Here is a 24019-nt window from a genome sequence, read left to right on the forward strand (position 1 = left end):
TTTCTTGATGTTTGATTATTTATGTATCTAATCTAAGGCTGGGATTGCATAACATCCACATATGTAACCCTGTGAATAAGCAAATCATTAATTTCACATTACCACACAGAATAGGCATGATACTTTGATATGTATCAATTATTTAGTTATTTTTTTAAGATTCTATCTATTTTATTGAACTTGCTTGCATTAGGACTGTTTCTGTTTTTCTCCCCTTCTATTCCCAGTAGAACCTCTTAGTAGAATTTACTGATTTAAAGCATATCAATTTATATTATAATACTTAATAACACTAAATATTCTTCATTACATTTTCTGTCATTTTTACATTACAAACAGGAAGTATCATTTTATGTGTTCTATGTAGAAGAAACACTGTCATTGGGTATAAATATTTTGGCTTTTATTTTATTACCCAATAAAAATGTTTTTGTGTAAACTATATGTATACTTCTTCCAGTTTAAAGTATCTTAACTTGTATTTTATAATATATCTGATATTTTATGCATTCACTTAGTGCTTGGAGGAGCTTGTGGGGATGACCCTTATGCAAGACCATCAACTTCCTTTGCCACGACAGAATATTCAAGATCTGCCATGCTAGGATCAGTGCCTGTACCTATAGGTGGTACTTCCACTTCACCTCATCTTACTCCTTCTCATTCTCCAGGTATGGCTGCATCTCCTGGATCTCATAGTCAACCTTCAGCTACTCCACCTTTGACTGCTATACCTTCTCCAGTTATGCAACAAATGATGCAGCAATCTGAATCAATGAAACAAGATTGTGGGAATGGTAAATCTGGTGCTGTTGAGGAGGCCATCATTGAAAAATTTGATAGTCTAGACCTTGATGTTGATTTGACTGACTTAAATCTGAATCTTACACAAAATTTGTCAGCAAGTTTATTTGATAGTGCACCAAATATCACAGACACTTCATACCAAGATGCTGCTGTTGCAGTTGATCAACAGAACTGAGTTTCAGTGGAGAATATTTGGAAGTTAGGAAACTTGTCTTCTTAATATATTATGCAATATTATTAATTCATATAAGAATAGATTCATTATGTAGATTTGTTACTTCTTGTTTAAATACTTTTAAAATGATATATAGTTGAAGTTTTTAATACTTTATATTAAATTTTATTTCCTTGAATACTAAATTATAAATAATAAGTAAATGCTAAAATCTTTTTTGTTTTATGCTGATATAGCAAATGATATAATTATCTGTTTACAAGTCTTTTGGTCATCTAATCCATGTTTTTTTAGAAAAATATTCTATTTTCCGTCTTTTTATTTTAAAAAAGTATTTCAGTTATAGAGAAAGAAAAGTATCCAAAGGAATGGGATTTTTGGTCCTGCCTGAATATTTTATTATGAAATGTCATTAAAACCTATAGGTACAGACTTTTAATTTATGATTGTATAAAAAGTTCCTTTTTCTTAAAAAGTTACGGTGGTTTGCAATGAAATCTTTTAAATGAATATTTGCCTTTAATCATTGATATATGTTGCACTGGTGGATGATTTTTAAACTTACGTGCAGTGAAACCTGCATAAAACAGCCATTAGCAGTTCTAGACTGTGTTGGTCTTTTATGCAGAAGTCACTCTTAGAAAACATGATCATTGGCAGTATTTAGTATCATTGTTTAATTATGTTCTTAAACATACTGGACGCTTTTTTAAAACCATATTAGAAGTGAATTTTTTAATGCTTTAATAAGTACTTCTTTTGTGCTTAAACTCTGTTTATTTGCTGTATCTTAACCCGTTCACGACGGGCATCATTGTTACCGAAGCATTGTCTTGGGACGGCACATTAACGAGATACACAGTCTTTTGGGGACGGGCAGTTCGTGCTGCTAAGCCTAACTATGGAAAAAATTCGTATAAATTAAATTTGTCATCCAATTGTTCCAATTTTTGGTACATTATGAGAAGAACATTCAGGTAGTTGTCAGAATTAATCTTAAACCTTTATTGTTATATTTTCCTTAAAAATTTTATAAAATATTCATTCTAGAATAATATAATTTTTCCTTTATCCCACAATTAAATATATATGGAAATATATCCAAACAATCACAGATTTTATTTAATACAACACATAATTAAAATTTAAAAATATTAAAACTGTTTTTCATAAAATTCAATATGCAAACAACGAAAAGGAAGCAATATTTCAAAAAAGAGATACTGTATGATATTTTTTGAAACATAGGTGTATGCAAAGTCCAACGTTGCAAATGTCACAGGAATAGAATATCAGCAAATTTGACTCATTTAGCGTTTGTGTATCTTCTACGGTCAGATAGTGCTTTCATTTTGCCATTAAAAAAAAAACTTTCGCTAAGCCATACAAAATATTCGTCTCATTGCCGGAAAAATCTAACAGCAATAAAAAAATCTCTAATGATAGAACATCTACTCCACTACACGGTGATAAAAAATAAAATAAAAACAAAATAAATTAATTAAATTAAAAAGTATTCCAGAGCATGGAGAACATGTCATTTCATATAAACAAATGAACTCAGTAAGTGCCATCATGTTACTCAACACTAACGAATTAGCATTTGTGTATATTCTTCTAAGTTCAGGTACCTATATCGCAAAAATAAAAATAAAAAGGACCTCAAAGCATCGAGAATAGGTGCATTTGTTTTTATCAAATGACGCAGTTAAAGAGACATTACACCTACCCACGAATCTCCCTCTCATTCGGAAACAAAATACCAAAAATAAAAAACATTGCATAGGAATGAAGGTACACATACTTAACTTTCGATATATTTCCCCATAACAGACATACAGCTACATCTAGCAGCAACAAAAAATATTAATTAAACGCTCTATCTAAAAAATCAAATGTCGTGTACCCGGCCATAGAGTGAATTAAATGGTGATTCCTATATGACATACCCGGCTTTGAGGGTAATGTTCGCTGCTGATGCACATATGACACGCCCGTACTGAACGGGTTAATATTTATCATATTTGAAATCTATTTACCTCTTAACCTTTCAGGAAATTAAGTTAGGTTTATAAATGATAAGTTATTCAGCTTGACTCTAATGATAACAGTAAAATGCTACCTCGTAACTTTAAGAAAACCCATTTAGTTAATGAATTGCATATAATTGAGTTTGACTATGAAAATATATTAATATGAAAAAAATCTGCTTAAAGATAGAACTCATTTAGTCTTATGTAATAATATTTCTCCATCTCATATTATTCATATACTCCTTCAAACAATTAAATATTCATAGTACTAATTAACATCTTTAAATATCAGTATTCATATTTATATAAAGTGCATTTTCATTCTTTCATGTATAATAACTGCATCATCAAATCAAGAATTTTTATATCTGTTTCATCTTTAAAAAAATATTTATCTTGAAAGAGTGGAGAAAAGGAAAAAAAAGGCTCTTGTGAAAATCTTTATTAATTCAGATTTAGTTATAAATAAAGTGGTTACATTTGAATGAAATAGTTGACTGTTATTTATTTGTATTTTGTATAGGCTCTTTTGTTTTGTTTGTTAGTTCGGTTCTAAGTTTGTTAGTCCAGTATTTTAAGTATAAATGTATGAGTGACTTCAGTATCATAACTTTTATCATTAATTATTATATGAAAAAATAAATGTGTAATACTGTTAATATAAAAATTTATCAAAATATGTTATCGCTTTACTTATGAAGTGTGAAGAGTATTATGAAATAATATTGCAATTAAATGAGAAGTACTGAACCTTCTCAGAATTTTATTTATTACAGTAACTTTGTACTATTGATGTTGTTGGAAAAAAGATTGTTGTAAAATGATGTTTTGAAAAATATAAAATGATCCAAGTCCGTGTAGAAGGAGGGATCAAAAATCATAAATTTAATAACATCAGTAGAATATATAGGAAAACTTTGCGTAACAAGAATTCAATATGTATGCTTAGCAAACTGATAACTAAACAGGAAATGAGCACCACTGGAAAAGAATTTTTAATTTTATGATTTGATGTAATGATTTAATTGGGTTTGAGGTAATGAAAATGTGAGAAGTTTGTTGGATTCACATACAGAAGAATTAAGCAAGTATGAACTTAAACTAGAACAATAATGTGCTTAGGGGGGAAAAAAGGAAAGAAATGGAATAATTTACTTTTTAATCATATTAATTATATTTGGAAAGTTTTGTTTAATGCTGATTTCCAAAACTCCCAAAGTCTAAATAAAAGGATCAGCATGACCACTTGAATGATAAAATGAAACAGTCATGCACTAAATAAATTTAATAAGAATTTAAGTCATTGAATTTAATTAAGTTTGATTATTTTATCTTCTAATATAACATACTTTTCGGATCAAATATATACTAACCGATAATTAATAAATGTAATTATTCCTATTATTTAATGTAGTCATGTCATTTTGCTAACCATCCATTAAATGATGAATAAAGTGCATTAAACAAAATTTTCCTTTATGTATGTAGATATGCATTTTTACCTATTTATATAAAATGAAACTTCTTTTATTTTGTTCTAGAGAAACTTAATTTATTTCATATTTTTAAATTAATATATTTATTTCTAATTTCTTAAATATTAATATTAAAGGAATTGTAACCAGTAACATGTTGATTAAAGAAAGAGAAAATCTGTTGCTTTAAAAAAATTCAGCATTTCCTATTTATCACCAAGTGAATATTCTTTCATGTACAAATAATTTTAAACGTATGAGATTTTCTGTACTGAGTGATGTAGAATCCCTTGTAATTTATAACGTAACATGATTTAAAAAAACTAAAATTTCTTCAAAGCATTGTTGTATGTAATGAGAGTATTTTATAGATATGTTAAAGTTGTACTGAAATTATATAAGAATATATAAAGTTAGAAGATTTTTTATAATATGGCATTTACTGGAAGTGCACTTGTAGGTGTTAAAAGTGTATGCACTGATAAGTTGAAATGAGCTGCATTGAATGTCTTTGGAGAGCTGTATTAATTGAAAAATTTATTACCTATTGATAGGATGTTTAACCCTTAAATGTTATTTTGGTCTTAAATTCATTTGAAATGCTTAGCTTCTACAGTTGTCTGGCTGTATGCTGAAAAATTATTCATTATAAAGTCTTGCATTGAACTTGTTCGTATGATTGCAAGTGAAGCTTGGATTATTTATATATCTCCATTTCTTACTCATATTAATCAAGTTTTTAAAACAATAAGTTAACTTTAATGTTGTGTTCTTGGCTTTTAGTATATTATGTGTGATATGTTACAATACGTACATTATGTTTTGTCATTTGCATTGGAATCATATTTATGCGAATGCTTTGAATGCAGTGAAAGTTTTGTGTAGTTGTTTTGTTGTAATTAAATGGGATTTTAGCTAAATTAAAAGTACATCAGATACCTGAATATTTTGTAATTGTATCCATTTATTTTTTCTCATGTTATTATCAGCATTTGAATGAAAATTAAATTTTGAGTTTTGACTTTAGAAAGTAAAGAATGAACTGGAAACTATGTATGAATGATTTGCCAATATGAAAATATTATACGTTTTCATATTAGCAGTATATAATATTTTCATACTTTCATTTGTCTCATTCAATATTTCAGTTATATTCATTTACTATTTCAAATATTAATTTATTCAATAATTCATGTTATTCATTTAATATAAAATTGTTATATATTTTCGTGTTCTTGATGATTTGAATTAAAGTAATATAAATTATATACCATGAAAAAGATTGTATAGTTTAAAATTTGGCAGAATTCAACAGTGGTCTAAGGTTTAATTTTGCCAGATTTAAAATTTCAGATGTGAAATTCAGTAATGTGGGTGATTTACTTCTGCTGTAAGATTGTTTATTATCAGCAATATTACTTGATGAATTCAAGATACTTAATATGCTGGAAAGATCAAGATTTTAATGTATAATCAGTTATGTAAATTGATTGAGGCATTGTATAATCATTTCTCTTTCATCTCTCATATATCAGTATTTTTGTACATTTTATTGTGCTAAGTAATTGTTTTTAAAATGTTATGCTAATTTTTTACGAGATGATTGATATTTTTTGTAAATAGTATATATATTTGTACTTTTTTTTTTTTTTTTTTGTGATATATTTGTTTTCAATTGGTAAAGGGTAAATATTTCTCGTGCTTTTATGGTGAACTTTGCTTTCATTCCAACTATAAATTTCTTAATATTTTTACTGTTAGAACCATTTTTGTTTGTCGGTCTTTACATAATTTTATATCTTTTCATTAAATTGTAAGTCTGTTCATATTGCCAAGAAAATTTATTGTCACTTTGCATAATAAAATAAGAATATTTTTTATTTTATAATATACCAATATATATATTTTCTATGAGACAACTTTACAGTCTAAATAGATAGATATACAATAGTAGTTTTTCTACTAATATTTTATTTTGCTTAAGAAATTTATATGTCCTGTTTAGTCTATCTGTCTCATGGAGGAAGGAAGTAAGATGGAGTGGCCCTAACCGGTTTCACCCATACCCTGCTCTGAAGCACTGGCGATCCCTACATAGTGACCAAAACATTGGGTAATTTACTATTAAGTTCAATGGGTTTTGATACAATCGGATGTAAATATTTTTGTAGTTACGTTGTAAATATACATATAAATGTATACAATTTCTTTTTCTACAGTACTTCAAAGTCCTACGTGTATGAAAAGAATACGCTTTTAAACAACATTTCATTTTGAACGGAATTAAATGCTATACTTTTCACAGAACAGTTTGCTCAGAATGGTTTAATTTGAATGAAATATTTTTACTAGTTAATTACATTAGGAAAAAAAATTTAAGGTAATTTGATTTCATTCGGTTAAGGATTACAAAAATTAAGGTCAAAGTTTATTATGTTATTAATATTAAAATTATGCATTATTTCTTTTCTATTTATGGAGCTTCTTCCTAAAATACTTTCTCAAATATGACATATTTTAGCTTCTGAGGCATCTTTTAAATGGAAAACTATAAGCCAATTTATAGTTAATGCTCTATTCGGTCCATTTCAAATTAGAGCACCTTTTATTTTAATAGCAAAATACTTAAATAGTACTTAACTTTCTCTGAATATTTCTGAAAGGGAATAAAATAAGGACGTTTTTTTAATATTATTTAAAACTTGTAACTGAGTTATAAAATGTAAGGGGAATAATTCTTTTAATTATACTTATCAGATTTTTTTACCCGTAATTTCAACAATATGTATTCCAAAACTCTTCTTTATTACTTACTTAAGTACGTATCTCATAGAATTTGCTTTACGATATCTTTTAACAGATTGCTTTCCAGTACAAAAAATTTTTCCTTAAATAGTTTTAGAGCGTATTTGTCAACAGGATTTCAATTTGTGTTTACAATTCAGTGCTAAGTTTATTATATATTTAGATAATTTTTATAATCATTATAAATTTAGATACATTTAATAATTAGATTTCTTCACAGTAACTTTCACTTGTTTATGAATTAATAAATGCTTCATTTCAAACACATTTATAAATAATTTAATAAATATTTACGTATTTTGTTAAGGCAGATACATGCTTTTTGCAAGTACATGCATACCCATACATATTTCATATTTTTCATTTCAGGCATGTGCAAATCTTTAATTTCTGTGCATTCAGTACATTTTTCGAGTAAATTAATTTGCATTAATTCAACGTATACCCGAAAGTTTTACATAAGAAATATGTATAAATATAATTTGAATGAAAATTATATGCATCATTTTTAATACCCACTTAAGTTTTTCTTCAAAATTCCTCCACGATGGCATTTCTCCCTTTAGGCAGATAGCTCTTGTATGCCTTACTCTATTTAATAAAAATTTAACCTGACCTATGTCACTAATTACAAATATTTTAACATACATAAAATTATATTTACATTTACCCATCAAGTTTCAAACTTTTGACTTAAAAAACGTTTTAGGATACATTCATCATCAAATTCAAATCTTCTAGTAAATATATTTTGGCAGAGCACTCAATACCTCTTTTATCAATTTTAAACAGTTTAATTCTCTGATAATATAAAAAATAATAATAATTAAGTAAAATGTGTAAGCTCAACGTGATTATTTTTCAGATATATAAAAATAAAATGATGAGTTTAAAATGAGCAACAGTAAAGCCTCTCCTCTAAAAAATTTTAAAAAGTACACATTACAATAATATGTGAAAAAAATTATTTTATTGAAAACATTTTGGCGTTTAGAATATAAAAGTAGCGAATACCCTATCAAGGGTATCGAAAGACGTATACAATTTTAAAGGTACCGTGTAAGGTATTTTTCATTCTTTAAGCATAACATTTTTGCTAAAATCTATATTTTTGTAATCTTACTTATATATTTATATAATCTATATTTTGTATAATTTTTGGAATCTACAGCTTAGAATTTTATAAAACAAATTCATGATCAAAATTGCTGTTGTTAGATATCGGAAAAATAACCAAGATGTGATTTTTGCGTGAATGTCACTAAACTATACAAATTGCTACTATCCATCACACTATGAATGTTTCTTTCATGCAAAAGCATCCCATTTTTCGATTTGTATGGAACTGTCGTGTGTCGAAATACTATCAGAACACTGTCAAGCGAGCTTTTGAATGTAAACAAAAAAACACCCCATCTGGTGACCGAAGCTTCGAAGCAGTGCTTCACTTCTAGAGCCGGTTTGGCCACTCCTTCCTTTCTTACCTCCATGATCTGTCTATATTGAACTGCTCTGTTCATTGAAGAACACTGTGGGGGATGTTTAGTCTAAATAGACATATATGATAGTAGTTTTTCTACTAATATTTTATTTTGCTTAAAAAATTTGTATGTCATTTTTATGAATGATGGCATTCCATCCATTTGCATTTTCTAAAATAATTAGTTGCATTTTTCTTTATTAAAGGAAAATTTCTAATGCATTTTCTGTATACTACAAATAAATGTATTTGTGAAATAGTAATTTTGTGTATATTTTATTTTTATTAAAATAAATGTTTTCATTTCTAAGTCTGCATAAGAACAAATTTATGAATTATTATCCTTTTTTATCACCCAAATTAATTTTTTTTTACTGATCTGTACTATTAAAAATATCATTTCATAATTTATTTTAAGATTTATTAAACTGTGATTTTATATGTCATAACAGAGTGTAAATGAAAGTCTGTGTATACTCTTTTTATTTCAGAATTAATGGCCTGCATTTATTCATCACAAGTAGGAAAAACCAGTGAGCAATTTGTAATTAGAATTTTGTAATCTATCAGAGGAAATCTAGTAGTAGTTCATCATAGATTTTCTCGTAAACTGAAAAGCCTTTTTATTAGATATATGGTTAATAGACTCCCCCCTTTTTTTCCCCTTCCATTTTGGGCATCATATAAAAAAATTAGCTATCATTAAAATAAATTAACATTTTTGCTAATTCAGAAGTCTAACAACAAAAATCAGCGTTATATTTAGAAAATTTTCACAGGACTAGTTTCGATGGTTTTACTGAACCACCATCTTCAGCTGCAAAACCGCAAATGAACAAGATAGGAGATAATGATTAGATAAGATAAGAGAGCCTGGACAAGAATAAGCAAGTGGCGCCATCTGTTGGTGAAACCAGAACTAAAACAGAGTTTCTTTAAAGGCCAAAGGCAAACTGAGGGATTAGCCATGGGAAGCCCCCTCAGTCCCATCCTGGCTGATATCTACATGCATTATTATGAATCAAAATTATTTGAAATTTTAAAATTCTCGGCATGGTTCCACTACGTAGACGATACTTTTACCCTGTTTGAAGGTAATAAAGATGATTTAAATAAAGTTCTTTCAACAATGAATTATATTGATCCTGCTATTCAGTTCACTTTTGAACTTGAGACTTGCAATTCTCTTCCGTTTCTCGACATTCTGGTCACACGTAACACATCCAACTTCAGTACTACGGTTTACCATAAATCTTCATCGGTTTCACCACACTTTAAATCATGTCATCCGACTAAACAAAAGTTAGCTTCATTTTATTCCTATGTTTTCCGTGCTCTTCAGGTTTGCTCCTCCAAACTAGCCCTTGATGAAGAACTAAATTACTTAAAAGCAATAGCTATTGACAGGGGCTTTTCCCCCAACATTATTAATCAAGCAGTTAAAAAATTCTCATCTCAACACACTAAAAGGCACACTCTTGTTTTAGGAGATTATAAAAATTATGTTGTTATTCCCTTCTTCCCATCAATTAGCTATAAAGTTGCACATATTTTGCAGAAATTTAACTTTCGGGTTGTTTATTCTCCCATCAATAAAATTCCGAGTTCCATACTCGGACCCCATTCCGGATATGAATTCCTGGGGTATTTATAGGATTCCTTGCCAGTGTGGTTTAATTTACATTGGCCAAACTAAGAGAACCTTAAAATTTCGCGTCAAGGAACATGAGGGAAGAAAAAGGAAGAAGGAAACACAGAAGTCTTCTGTTGCTCAACATTGTTGGTCCGAAAATCACACTTTCAATTTTTCCGCTGCCAAAATTATTCAAAAAAACAGCTTCCATTGGAGAACTGGATTTTCTAGAGGCATTTCACATTCATAAAAATCTTTCTGTTCTAGTTAACGATCCTAATTCCAATCCAAATTTGCCTTCGGGCTTTAAAGAAACTATGTTTTAGTTCTCGTTTCACCAACAGATGGCGCCACTTGCCTATTCTTGTCCAGGCTCTCTTATCTTATCTAATCATTATTTCCTATCTTGTTCATTTGCGGTTTTGCAGCTGAGGATGGTGGTTCGGTAAAACCATCGAAACTAGTCCTGTGAAAATTTTGTAAATATAACGCTGATTTTTGTTGTTTGACGTCTGAATTAATATTTATTCGGCGTGTTATTGTGTCTAAATTAACATTTGTTGAATTATATTTTAAAACTGAACATATACCCAATGTTCAAAATTTATATAGAGGTCATAAGTTGTGTAAAGACCATTAGTTATGGATTTTTTAATTATTCCTTCAAATTATTAAAGATAAATTTTAATTATTAACAGATATGAAACCAAAACAGGTCAATTTAATGAAAATGGGTTTCATATCGTATTATGAAATAATGTGGGTGTTTGCATCTGCTGGTGTTTTTTGTTGCCAAATGCAAAGGCAAAACTTTTCTGGGGAACCTTTTTAGGAGAAACTGGTTCATATTCACATTATACATGGGGAAAATAGCAACGTGCAGCCAGCTAGGATTTAAACAATGGGCAAATTGGGTGTTCACCTAACCATGTGACCACAGCCTTTTGTATTTAAATGATGAAAGCATAGTTGTGGAAAAATGAATATAATGCATACAGTATGGAATCAAACAAAAACAGATTTTATTGAACTCATTAGCATCGTTACACATGATTGTCTCTACAAGAGGAAGAACAAGCAGATGTTCCTTAGTATGGGATATGCCCTCCCCTTACTGCAATGGTTGCTTCCCACCGTCTGTCCATACTCACCACAAGATTGTCCAACAGATCTTGAGATAAGGGTGCCCATTCCTCAATCAGCATCTGTTTCAGTTATTGAGTGTTCTCCCGAGGATGTAAGCGTGCCGCAAGACGTGTTCCCAAAGCATCCCACACATGTTCTATGGGATTTAAATCAGGGTAGTACGCTGGCCAATCCATTCGAGTGATATTTTCACTTTCCAGTAGCTTCTGAACAGCAGAAGTCCGGTGTGGCCGTGTATCCGCAAAAACGAAGTCTGCTCCAATGACACCTCGGAACAGACGCACATGGGGAAGAATCACCTCCTGACAATAGCGATCTCCGGTTATAGAACCTCTGTCGAAAACGTGCAGCTGTGTCCGCCCGTTCAACATAATATTTCCCAGACGAGAACTCCAGGACCACCGTAACGGTCTCTTTTCGTGATATTACTGGGATGAAATCGTGTCCTCATCTCTCTCCAAATCAAATGGCGTTGAGAATCGTTTGTGGCACTTAAACGACTCTCATCCGTAAGTAGAACAAGACTCCATTGATGATATGTTCAGTTTTTTGTGCTCCTTGCACCACTCTTAACCGGTGGCGCCGATGACCAACTTTCGAAGGGATACAGCGTTTAGGACGGCGGGCGAATAGACCACCCTTTGTGAAGGTGTCTGGACACAGTAAACTGCGACACTTGTCGCCCCGTTACTGTACACAGTTGTTGAGCTGTGGCGCTTATTGACTCGTTTGGGACGATATATCGGTCCTCTACTACTATTTTCCTCGGGCGGCCATCACCAACCTTTCTAGCAGCTGTATCTATGGTTTGGAAGGCTTTCCAAACGCTCGAAGCGACACTTTTCTTGATTCCAAACTCTTCAGCTACACTGGTCACACTACTTCCTCCTCCAGCTTTCCGATCATTCTTCCATCTGTGAAGTCATCCTGGTGACTTCCTCTAATCAGATTTCACGAAAGAACTCACTTACACCCGTATTCACCAACTTTTTAACTCATGAATTTTAGTCTTAACCAGTGCGTCAGAGCGAAATCGGTATTCTCCAATCACAAAACCGTGCGTTATACTTGCATCTGAGCGTCGGATCCTGATTCACCGATGGCGGTGGATTATTACACTGGTTAATGTTAAGCATGCGCAGAACGATGTTAAGATGGAAACTTTGTAAAGATGGATGCCGTGAGAGATTTGTTAATGTTAGAAGAGCTGCAGTCATTTAAAAGGAGATCACGACTGGTAATAACAAACAGAGATTGTGATTTTTAGATGATATTGATTTTCGTCGGCGGTACCGTTTGAATAAAACAACGGTATCGCATATAATTGATATTCTAAGTGAAGATTTGACCTGCAGTGCTAAGAACAACTATTTAACTCCTGCCGAAAAAGTGTGTATTGCCCTAAGGTTTAATGCTTGTGGAACCTTTCAATTAGTTCTTGGCGATCTAAGTTCGGTCAGTCAACCGTCGGCTTGCAGGGCAATAAATCAGGTTTCACAATGTCTTGCGAAGCTATGCCCTCAGTATATCAGATTGCCTGATACAGAGCACGAAAGACGAGAAGTAAAATATGACTCTTCATTATAACATTTATTGTATCCTATTAACATATATAATACGTGTACTTGAGACGTCAAATATATGTAGAAAATTTTGTGTAATAATACAGTTTATCACAAGAAAAAAATAATTTTCAGAAAATTCAGTGGAAATTTTTTTCTTTTACATAGATGTACATAAATTTTGTAACAAAAATGGATTTTTAACTTTACGCTTCATTAGTTGGTGACAATCTTGCTTGATTAGTGGTTCAATCTTGGGGGCCATTATAATAAGGATGTTCCAAAAAATTATGTTCAAATCAAATTGTGAAAAGAAATTATCTGCTCAACTTATCCGCAAGAGTCAGCAGTTGTTGATTAATTTTTCACCAGCCTAGCCTATGGAGTCAACTCCTATTTCCAGCAATTGTATATGTTATGGCTCATAAAACTAAAAAGTAGCCATTTAAAAAAACGGTGGTGTCTTAAAAATTACATAAAATAGCAACGAATTAACAAAATTAAATACATAAAAAACATCCGCAATAAAATTACGTAAATCAAACATCCCTAACGAGAAAGACTTAAACACATAACATAAACAGTAACAAATTAAATTTAAACTGCAAAAAAACATTCGTAATAATTGCTTAATATTCTATTTTCTCAGTCTTCTGTCTATGTGCAACATGATCTATTTTAATTTACAAAAACAGCAGAGAATTTCAGAATTCTTGGCATCACAGAGCAATTTGACACTGACCGCCATGTACACGTAACATGTTTTAACTTGAAAAATCATCATAGAACTGCAGAGTTCTCAGCATCACAGAACAACTTAGAATTGTTCTCTTGTTCTCCATGTATGCACTGACCTGTTTTATTTATAAAATATATATATATATATATAAATTTAAACAAATTTAAATTCTTAACAAATACGTATAAAAGTAAAAAAGCAAATTTAAATTCTAAAAAAAGGAAAAAGCCAAAATAATTTAAAAATATGCAAACATGTAAAAGATTTAATTCTCGAACTAATCTACAATATCATTTAAATTCAGAAGCATAAGCAAATCAAGTGCTGGTTGCCTTTGTGAAGGGCATTCTAAGTGAAACTGTCTTGTATACACGTTAAACATCAGGAAAGCTATGAAAACATCCATGCAGCAGCTCTTTCACCAGAATTCGAAACCCTGGACTGAACATCAGTCATATAAATAAATCACTTTTCAACAAGAGGTCCATGTAAGCAAGCATAGTTAATTATTTTTTAATATTGCATATTTCTGTTTTCCAAATCTGAATATTTCAGCCAAAACTCCACAATATCAATTCCCCTCCCCCTGTACAAGTCAAACAACAAAAATAACTTTTCTGCATAAAATAAAATTCCTATCTGAGCAAACTCGGAGTATTCATACAAGACATTTGATCTCTCACCAAACTTCATGCAGCATATGAACACAGTCTGTATACAGCTTAGTCTAACAATTCAAATATATATATATATATTGTTTCATAAGAATAAATTGAGTTTAATTAAAAAAATTAAATTTAAATACATATTTAATTAAATATTCTTTGCGCCATTGCTGCAAGGAATGAAATTTAAATTTAAACAAATTTAAATTCTTAATAAATACGTATAAAAGTAAAAAAGTAAAAAAGCAAATTTAAATTCTAAAAAAAGAAAAAAGCCAAAATCATTTAAAATAATTTAAAAATATGCAAACATGTAAAAGATTTAATTCTCGAACTAATCTACAATATCATTTAAATTCAGAAGCATAAGCAAATCAAGTGCAAAATCTATCCATGAAAATAAATCTACTAATTTAATAAATTAAAATTAATTTAAACAATTTTTTTTAAAAATGCATATGTGAATGATCGTAGAGTAGGCAGGAGACAGACTTATCAAGGGGAAGTTGCCTCCAAACCTAACTCTCCAATCATTCAATTCGTGTTTCGTCATTCATGCAGGAAAGGGTAAAAGTCAAAACCAAAAGTAATTCCAATAAAGTGGTACCCTTAGAATTTAACATTTAAGTATTAACATTTAAGAATTAAAGTTCAAAAAGGAAAATACTAATTAAGTCTTTTGAGAAACAAGCAAGTAAAGTCAAGAATTAAACTTTTTCTTAAAAAATTAAATTTTTAAAAATTAATTTTTTTATAAAATAATAAAAAAATCTAGAAACCAATGTATTTTAGAAATCCTTGTCTACAGAAACTTCCCCTACACGAATATGCATATCAATAAAAAGAAACTATAAAAGAACTATACATAATCCATATAAACCAATAAGAAATAAAAAACAAAAAGAACTAATTCACAATTTTTAAAATAAATACATATTTAAAAATATAATTTCATATTTAGAAAATACTTAGATACTACATAAAAAATTCTTTAAAAAAATACTTAAAGCAAGTAAATGGAATCAAATCAAATCAAAGTATCAAAAACCTCTTAGTAAATTGCTAATTAACCACCATGAATTAGCTACTACAGCCCATTGATACTGTAAAGAGCTTCAATACAAAGATTTCATAGATAAATTTCATCAACATATTATAACAGGCAATTTAGCAATAGTTCAAAACCAACATTTAAGAATTTTAATGGAAAAGGTACCAAATTTAGACCAGTACTAAAAATTAACAAACATCACAGTTTTAAAAGTTTCGTAAAAAATATAGACGAATTTTTAGTTAAAACTAGTTTCAAATTAAATATTCCAAATTCTACCTTTATGGCATGGAATCATGCAGTATTAGAAGAATTCAAGCAAAAAATTCGAAGAATTGAATTTAATAGCCATTTACAGTGGAATATTCTCATACCTCTTTTACAGGATTTAAAACAAAAGTTCATAATTACCAAAATTGACAAAGCCAATAATAACTTTAGCATAATATGAAAATTTTTTTATGTCTCATTAATTAATACTGAACTCAATAATGCCATTACTTACAAACTCACCAATCTACAAGAAAATGTTATTGCAAAAAAGCTAAAAGCATTTCATAAGAAACTTCAAATTTCACAACCATCTAACTACAATAGATTAGCAAATCTATATGCTCTCCCAAAATTTCATAAATCACCACTCAAATTTAGATTTATTGCTAATGGTACAAATAATTATAAAAAGAATATAGATTACATATTTGCAATTATACTTAAAAAAATCTGTAATTTAATCCAACATCTCGTTAACAAACAACACAATTATAGTTAGATTATTTATAATAATGCTCCAGTTCTCAGCAGTTTTAAAAGTTTAACAATCAAGAACATTAACTGTTATGACTTTGAAAACCTTTATACTTCTCTACCATTAGAAGAAATTTTTACTAGTTTAATGCAACTCCCACAATTTTTTCCTGACATACTTGACATCCTTTGTATTGAAAGATGGAATACTTATCTGAATTGTGCATTATTTAATAACTACATTAAATACAATAATAAGATCTTTCAGCAAGTTAGAGGAATTCCTATGGGAGCAAACAGTTCTACACAAATTTGTAACCTATTTCTTTTTACATTTGAATATAAATTCCAACTCAGTTTAAATAAAAAGTGAATTAAAGCTATTTGCTCATACTTTTAGATACATAGATGATATTATAACTTTCAATAATAATTCTACTTTTGAGAAATTCGAAATTTACCCAAATAGTTTAACACTTAATAAAACGAATACGAATCAAGATACTATTGAATTCCTAGACCTGCAAATTATTAAACACAACAAAATTAAATTATTTGATAAAAGAAGGAATTTCCATTTTCCTACTATTAAACTAATTAATTGGAATAATATCTCTAGAAAAGTAATAGAAAACACGTTTCATAGCCAAATTATCAGAATAAAAAATATATGTACTGAAAATGACGATTTAAAGGAAGAAATCATAAAACTAATTAATGTACAAGTTGATAACCAAGTACTACCAAAATTTATTAATTTATATATTAAAAAGGCAGGCCTTAACTTTATAATTTTTTGGCTCTTTTGGATATGATAACATTACTTTAAACCTTAACTGGAGGGTAATGAAGGATATAAAAGAGTAGAGAAATTATTGTAAATTTTTATTGTAAATATTTTGTAAATATGTATATTTAATCAATACTGGATTCTTTCCTTTTACTAATAAAGGGCCAACTCTTTTCAAAAGTCTCAATTATAGCCCGAATTGAGTGAAGATCTAATTTTCCATACTTTAGCCAGTATTTAGTTAAGTTTTGATATACCAATTAAATCAAGTTCATTAAACTTTTAATATTTTCTTTCATCAAATTTAAGTTTTATTTAACTTCCTAAAGGAATTTTTGAGAAATTTCTGGGAATTTTTAGAGGTTTTTTAAGGACTTCATTTCAAAAAAATTTTGGGAAATTTTACTTTAAAACTTTAATATTAAAACATTTCAGTTTTTCTTAATTACTTTAATTTTTTGCAATTTTCACACAAAATATCTTTCACTTAATTTTTTAACAATTTTCACAATTTTTCAACAGAACACACATTTCAAATTACAAACAGCTTACATTTTTTTCACATACCACTTCACTTTAATTTCCTTCAAGCAAACAAACATCTCTTGATTAGCTCAGTTACTTAACTCCCTAAAATTGATATTACTACCTTTAAGATTTTTAATTTAATTTAATTTAATTAATATTAATATTTACAAAAAATTTTTTACTATAACAAAGATAGCAGCTTGACACTCAACTTTACCTACATAAGCGCCATCTATATAATTTGAAGAACACACTTACTTCTCTTTCACAACACTTTTGCAGACCCCAACACTCATATAGTAGGTAAGTTAGAATTAAAACTTACTATTTACTTGCTTTAAGTATTTTTTAAAAAAATTTTTATGTAGTATCTAAGCATTTTCTAAATATGAAATTATATTTTTAAATATACATATATTTTAAAAATTGTGAATTAGTTCTTTTTGTTTCTTTCTGTTTTTTTATTTCTTATTGGTTTATATGGATTATGTATAGTTCTTTTATAGTTTCTTTTTATTGATATACATATTCGTGTAGGGAAAGTTTCTGTAGACAAGGATTTCTGAAATACATTGGTTTCTAGATTTTTTTATTATTTTATAAAAAAATTAATTTTTAAAAATTTAATTTTTTAAGAAAAAGTTTAATTCTTGACTTTACTTGCTTGTTTCTCAAAAGACTTAATTAGTATTTTCCTTTTTGAACTTTAATTCTTAAATGTTAATACTTAAATGTTAAATTCTAAGGGTACCACTTTATTGGAATTACTTTTGGTTTTGACTTTTACCCTTTCCTGCATGAATGACGAAACACGAATTGAATGATTGGAGAGTTAGGTTTGGAGGCAACTTCCCCTTGATAAGTCTGTCTCCTGCCTACTCTACGATCATTCACATATGCATTTTTAAAAAAAATTGTTTAAATTAATTTTAATTTATTAAATTAGTAGATTTATTTTCATGGATAGATTTTGCACTTGATTTGCTTATGCTTCTGAATTTAAATGATATTGTAGATTAGTTCGAGAATTAAATCTTTTACATGTTTGCATATTTTTAAATTATTTTAAATGATTTTGGCTTTTTTCTTTTTTTAGAATTTAAATTTGCTTTTTTACTTTTTTACTTTTATACGTATTTATTAAGAATTTAAATTTGTTTAAATTTAAATTTCATTCCTTGCAGCAATGGCGCAAAGAATATTTAATTAAATATGTATTTAAATTTAATTTTTTTAATTAAACTCAATTTATTCTTATGAAACAATATATGTATATATATATATTTGAATTGTTAGACTAAGCTGTATACAGACTGTGTTCATATGCTGCATGAAGTTTGGTGAGAGATCAAATGTCTTGTATGAATACTCCGAGTTTGCTCAGATAGGAATTTTATTTTATGCAGAAAAGTTATTTTTGTTGTTTGACTTGTACAATTGGGGGGGGGAATTGATATTGTGGAGTTTTGGCTGAAACATTCAGATTTGGAAAACAGAAATATGCAATATTAAAAATTAATTAACTATGCTTGCTTACATGGACCTCTTGTTGAAAAGTGATTTATTTATATGACTGATGTTCAGTCCAGGGTTTCGAATTCTGGTGAATGAGCTGCTGCATGGATGTTTTCATAGCTTTCCTGATGTTTAACGTGTATACAAGACAGTTTCACTTAGAATGCCCTTCACAAAGGCAACCAGCAAATGTCTTTGCGTCTCCCTCCTTTCTATTATTGTAATCTTGAGTTGAGCGTGCCGACTGAACTCGTTTTGCGTACGCTTACGTTCCCTGTGATGTTTTGTTCCTGACATTTGCATACGCATGACCTTTCTACTGAATTGCGTGTTCATTGTACTGATCTGAAAACCCCTTTTCTGCAATTTTATGGCTATCTGATTAAAATTTACATTGTTGCTTAAGTTTTGCACACCAGTGTATTTCAGAAAGGTATCCCTTTCCTTAAAGCATATGACCCGTATTTGTCATGTATTGTTCAGTTACATTAAAGCTGAGCAGTAAAGCTAAGGACAGACAGTTGACATCCGTGCCTTCTCCGGGAATCCAACCCGAGCCCTTTGGTATCGCAGTCGACTCCCCTAACCACTACACCATCTGGGCGGCTTATGCAGAATGTTGAAGACAGAAATGAAAGAATATTTTGTTGAATATTCTGAAGAACTGCTCTCTGTGATAAAAGCCATTAAAAGCAACAATACATTTATATTTTCTACTGTACAGTATATACAGTATATGCATATTTTTTACTTGGTAAAAAAATTAGTATTATAATACAGCAGCTTTGTTATATGTGGAAGCAATGATATTTAAAAAAGTATTTCTTAAAAAATACATAACCTAAAAAGGTATTTCTAAAAATAGAGAGAAAACAAATAGCAGAGCAAAAATAAGATGCTTTTATTGGAATTACGAACTATAGAAATTTTTTTTGAACGACAGTATCGCGAAGCACGATCTCCTGATGGCGACAACACTCACTATTGCCAGAACTTATCTAAACTATATATTATATTATTATTATTTTTATTAACATATTTTAATACTTCTCCTTATAATAATAATAATAATAATAAATTAAAAGAAAAAAGACACAAAAGTCCCATCTTATCACAAAGAATTAACAGTCTCGGTTTAAATAAAGGTTTAGTTATTATGTCAGCAACTTGCGCCTCTGTAGGTACCTGCTGCACAATGATTTCCTTTTCTAGAACTTTCTCTCGTATGAAAAAGTGCTTGATATCAATGTGTTTTGTGCGTCGATGAAACTCCGGGTTTTGTGACAGTCTCACTGCAGCGGCGTTGCCTACTTAAATTACTGGAGTTTCACGTAACTTGGTTACATCACTAAATAGTCGCTTTAAACAAATTACTTCTCTAGAACATTCACTAGCTGCAATTACTTCTGCTTCAGTCGTCGAAAGTTGCAACAACTAATTGCCTTTGGCTAATCCATGATATAGCTCCACCACTATATAATATCACTATTCCACTCGTTGATTTTCCTGTTTCTTGACAGCCTCCAAAATCTGCATCACTATAGCATTCTAGAATTCCTGGTTTGCATTTATTCTTGTATGTAACACCTTTAGTTAGAGAACCTGCTATGTATCTGGATACACGTTTCACTTTTTTCCAATCATCTTTCGAAGGATTTTCTAGGTAACGTGATAGAATGCCAACACAGTAAGCTAAATCCGGTCTTGTGCCTAACATAAGATAATACATTAAAGATCCTACAGCTTCCCTATAAGGAAAAATTTCTCTGTTTGATTTATCTTCCTTTTTCTTTTCAGTTAGACCTTCCTTCAGGATAGGAGTTGACACTGGCTTGCAATCTTCCATTCCAAGTTTTTGAAGAATTTTTCTTGCATAAGCTTGCTGACTAATTTTAATACTTCCATCTTCAAAATGTTTAATTTCAAGTCCAAGAAAGTATACTGCTGGTTTAGTTGTGATTCTGAATCTCGACTTCAATTCTCTGAGAAATTTTTCAGATTCTTGTAGATATGTTGATGCTACTAAACCATCATCTACATATAAACATACTATTAGCTTCTTGCCGTTATTGTTTCTTATATATAAGCATGGATCAGCTTCACTTGTCTTGAAGCCCAGCTGTGACACAAAATCTCCAAAATATTTATTCCAGCAGCGTGAAGATTGTTTAAGTCCATGCAAACTGCGTTTCAACTTACAGACGTTCTTCGAACCGTCACTATATCCTTCTGGTTGCTGCATGTATATAGATTCTTCAAGTTTTCCATATAAGAATGCTGAACCGACATCAAACTGAGAAAGATGCATTTTCTCATTGGCTGCGATGCTCAAAACTGAACGAATAGTTCCTAACTTTGTTAATGGACTAAACGTTTGATCATAATCAACTCCAAAACGTTGAGTACATCCTTTGGCAACAAGTCTAGCCTTTAATTTATCAATAGATCCATCAGGATTCCTTTTGATCTTATAAACCCACTTGCATGGTATAGCTTTAGCATCTTTTGGTAATTTTTCTAAACTTCATGTTTCATTCTCTATCAATGATTTCATTTCTGAATCCATAGCTTCTTTCCAATTAACACTTTGCTTACAGTTGATAGCTTCTTCATAAGATTCGGGCTCTTCAGAATCAATAATAAAAGCTTCACTTATCATTATATAATCTTCAAAACGCTTTGGCTTTCTCAAGTCAGCTCTATCTCTTAGGTATCTTGACTGTGCATTATTTTGCAAATTAATATCTTCACATTCTTGTCTTTCAAAATGTTCTTCTGATATATTTCCAGATATTTCTTTGTTGTATTCTTTTTCTGAATTATCTTCTTCACAAAGAAACCTTTTTTACTTATCTTTTTCTGAATTTTGTTGATGTTCAGAGCCAGAAATTAGGCTATCTTGATCTTGAATAGGTAACTGCACCCTTTCTTCGCAATTTGTGAGCTTTTCGTTAAATATAACATCCCGTGAACAGATCACACTATTGGTTTCTTTGATCCATAGTCGGTATCTTTCGTCTCCATCATAACCAATTAAATAAGCTTTTGTAGCCTTATTATCCATTTTCCTTCTTCTTTGTTTAGGAAGATGGGCATAACACACAGATCCTACTATACGAAGATGCTTAATTCGAGGTTTCTTTTTAAACCATAGCTCATAAGGACTCATGCCTTCTACTGATGATTTGCCAGTTCTGTTTAGTACATATATGGCAGCGTTGACTAGTTCAGCCCACATTGCTGCAGGAAAATGAGCTTCAGAATTTGAGTACTTAAATGTTCTTGCCATTTCGATTATTGTACGTATGTCTCTTTCACTAGAGCCATTTTGTTTAGGAGAATAAGGTGCTGTTAGTCTTTGAGTTATACCTTCAGAATGCAAAATAGCACGCACTTTGTCATTGTCAAACTCGCCTCCATTATCGCTGAGAAATTCTTTGACTGAATGTCCTAAAATTTTAGCGTGTGCAAGCATGTGTTGTAACATATTTACAACAGCAGATTTTTCCTTGATAAAATACCCATAACGAAACTTTGTGTAGCTATCTTTAAACACAACTAAGTATCTTTTCTTCTGGAAAGATTCATCAAAAGGTCCACAGACATCATCTGAAATTAATTCACCAGGCTTGCTGGCTGGCTTTCTTATGCCAAATGGTAAACGGTGTGCTTTGCCAAAAATGCATGGTTCACACAATTTTCTTTCAAATGGGATTTTAATTCCTAATTCTTTCTCAAGCATGTTCTTAATGTGACGTTTATCTTGATGTCCCCATCTCTGATGATATAACTCTAACAAGGAATTGTCTGCTTCAGCAGCATGCACTTCTATAATTTTATCAGGCATAATAGGTTCGATAGCTGCCTTATATAAAGTACCATATACTTTGCGAGTTCCAAAAAGCACTACTTGACCATTAACCTTTAACCAGCATTCTGTAACTGTTGAAATAAATTTACTATTCGGATTTCTATCTTGAGCAGCAAGTAAAGAAAATAAATTTCTGCTTATCTCAGGGACATACCAAACATCTTTAAGGTAAATTCTTTGTATTTTACTAAATATTTGTTTTGACACATACTGTACCTTTACCAAGAGCAACTAAAGTTTCTTTTCCAGCAGCCTTGATGCTACAGGGACTATCAAACTTCATAAAGTCAATAAAGTATGTGAAACAATTTATGATATGTCTTGTAGCTCCACTATCAATCCAAAAAGATGTTCGATCAGTCTTAGCCTCTTCGTCAATGGACATCAGTATTACACTGCCTGTATTTCCTTCATTGGTTTTCGTTAACCTATTCTTGGGTGGTCTTCCATCAGCAATCCACTGTTTACAATCTTTTACCCAGTGTCCTTTCTTTTTTGCAATAATTGCAAATATCTTCTTTTCTTGGTTTTCTTCTGAATTTGTCTTTTTTATATTGCTTTTGTTTTTCAGATTTTGATATTACTAATGCCACGTGTTCATTTGTATTGCCTTTCTCGTGACTTTTAAATTCTCTTTCATGAGAGCAAAGCTGTGCTGTTAACTCATCAACTGTTCTTTTGTCTTCACCCAAGAGTAACCAACTTGACTTAAACAAATGGTATTGTCCTGGTAAGACATCTAAAATCTTGCAATTGAGTAGCATGTCAGGTAACTTATTTTCATTTTTCTTTTCAAGTCCTGAATTCAACTCATTCCATAAGTTTTTTAATTTGGTAAGATGAGCTGCCATATTATCATTTTCATTCCACTTGAATTGAAAAAAATTGCATGCATATATTATACAATTTATTTTCTGATGATGCTTCAAATAACTTATGTAATTCCAACCACACTTCTCTAGCAGTGTGAAATCTCATAACTTTTTGCAGAGTTTCT

At 30.1% G+C, this 24019-nt stretch overlaps 2 protein-coding genes across 4 annotated transcripts in view; both read left to right on the forward strand.

The window, feature by feature from the left end:
• The window catches only part of LOC118189040 (embryonic polarity protein dorsal-like), an 85244-nt gene extending 76159 nt beyond the window's left edge, over positions 1–9085 (forward strand). For all 3 annotated transcript variants that reach the window (XM_085806756.1, XM_085806757.1, XM_085806758.1), the window contains one exon: positions 519–9085. In XM_085806756.1, coding sequence (XP_085662882.1) covers positions 519–982 — 464 coding nt within the window. In that variant the 3' untranslated portion in view covers positions 983–9085. The remainder of the gene's footprint in view (positions 1–518) is intronic.
• Positions 9086–17853: 8768 nt separating this feature from the next.
• Positions 17854–24019, forward strand: part of LOC118183540 (transcription factor p65-like) — an 82974-nt gene continuing 76808 nt past the window's right edge. The window contains exon 1 of the mRNA XM_085806759.1: positions 17854–17939. The gene's annotated coding sequence lies outside the window, so the exon portion shown is untranslated. The remainder of the gene's footprint in view (positions 17940–24019) is intronic.

This window comes from Stegodyphus dumicola, chromosome 12 (assembly GCF_044657685.1).
Source record: "Stegodyphus dumicola isolate Sdum_Otavi_A_Nest chromosome 12, ASM4465768v1".
In the NCBI taxonomy this organism is placed as follows: domain Eukaryota; kingdom Metazoa; phylum Arthropoda; class Arachnida; order Araneae; family Eresidae; genus Stegodyphus; species Stegodyphus dumicola.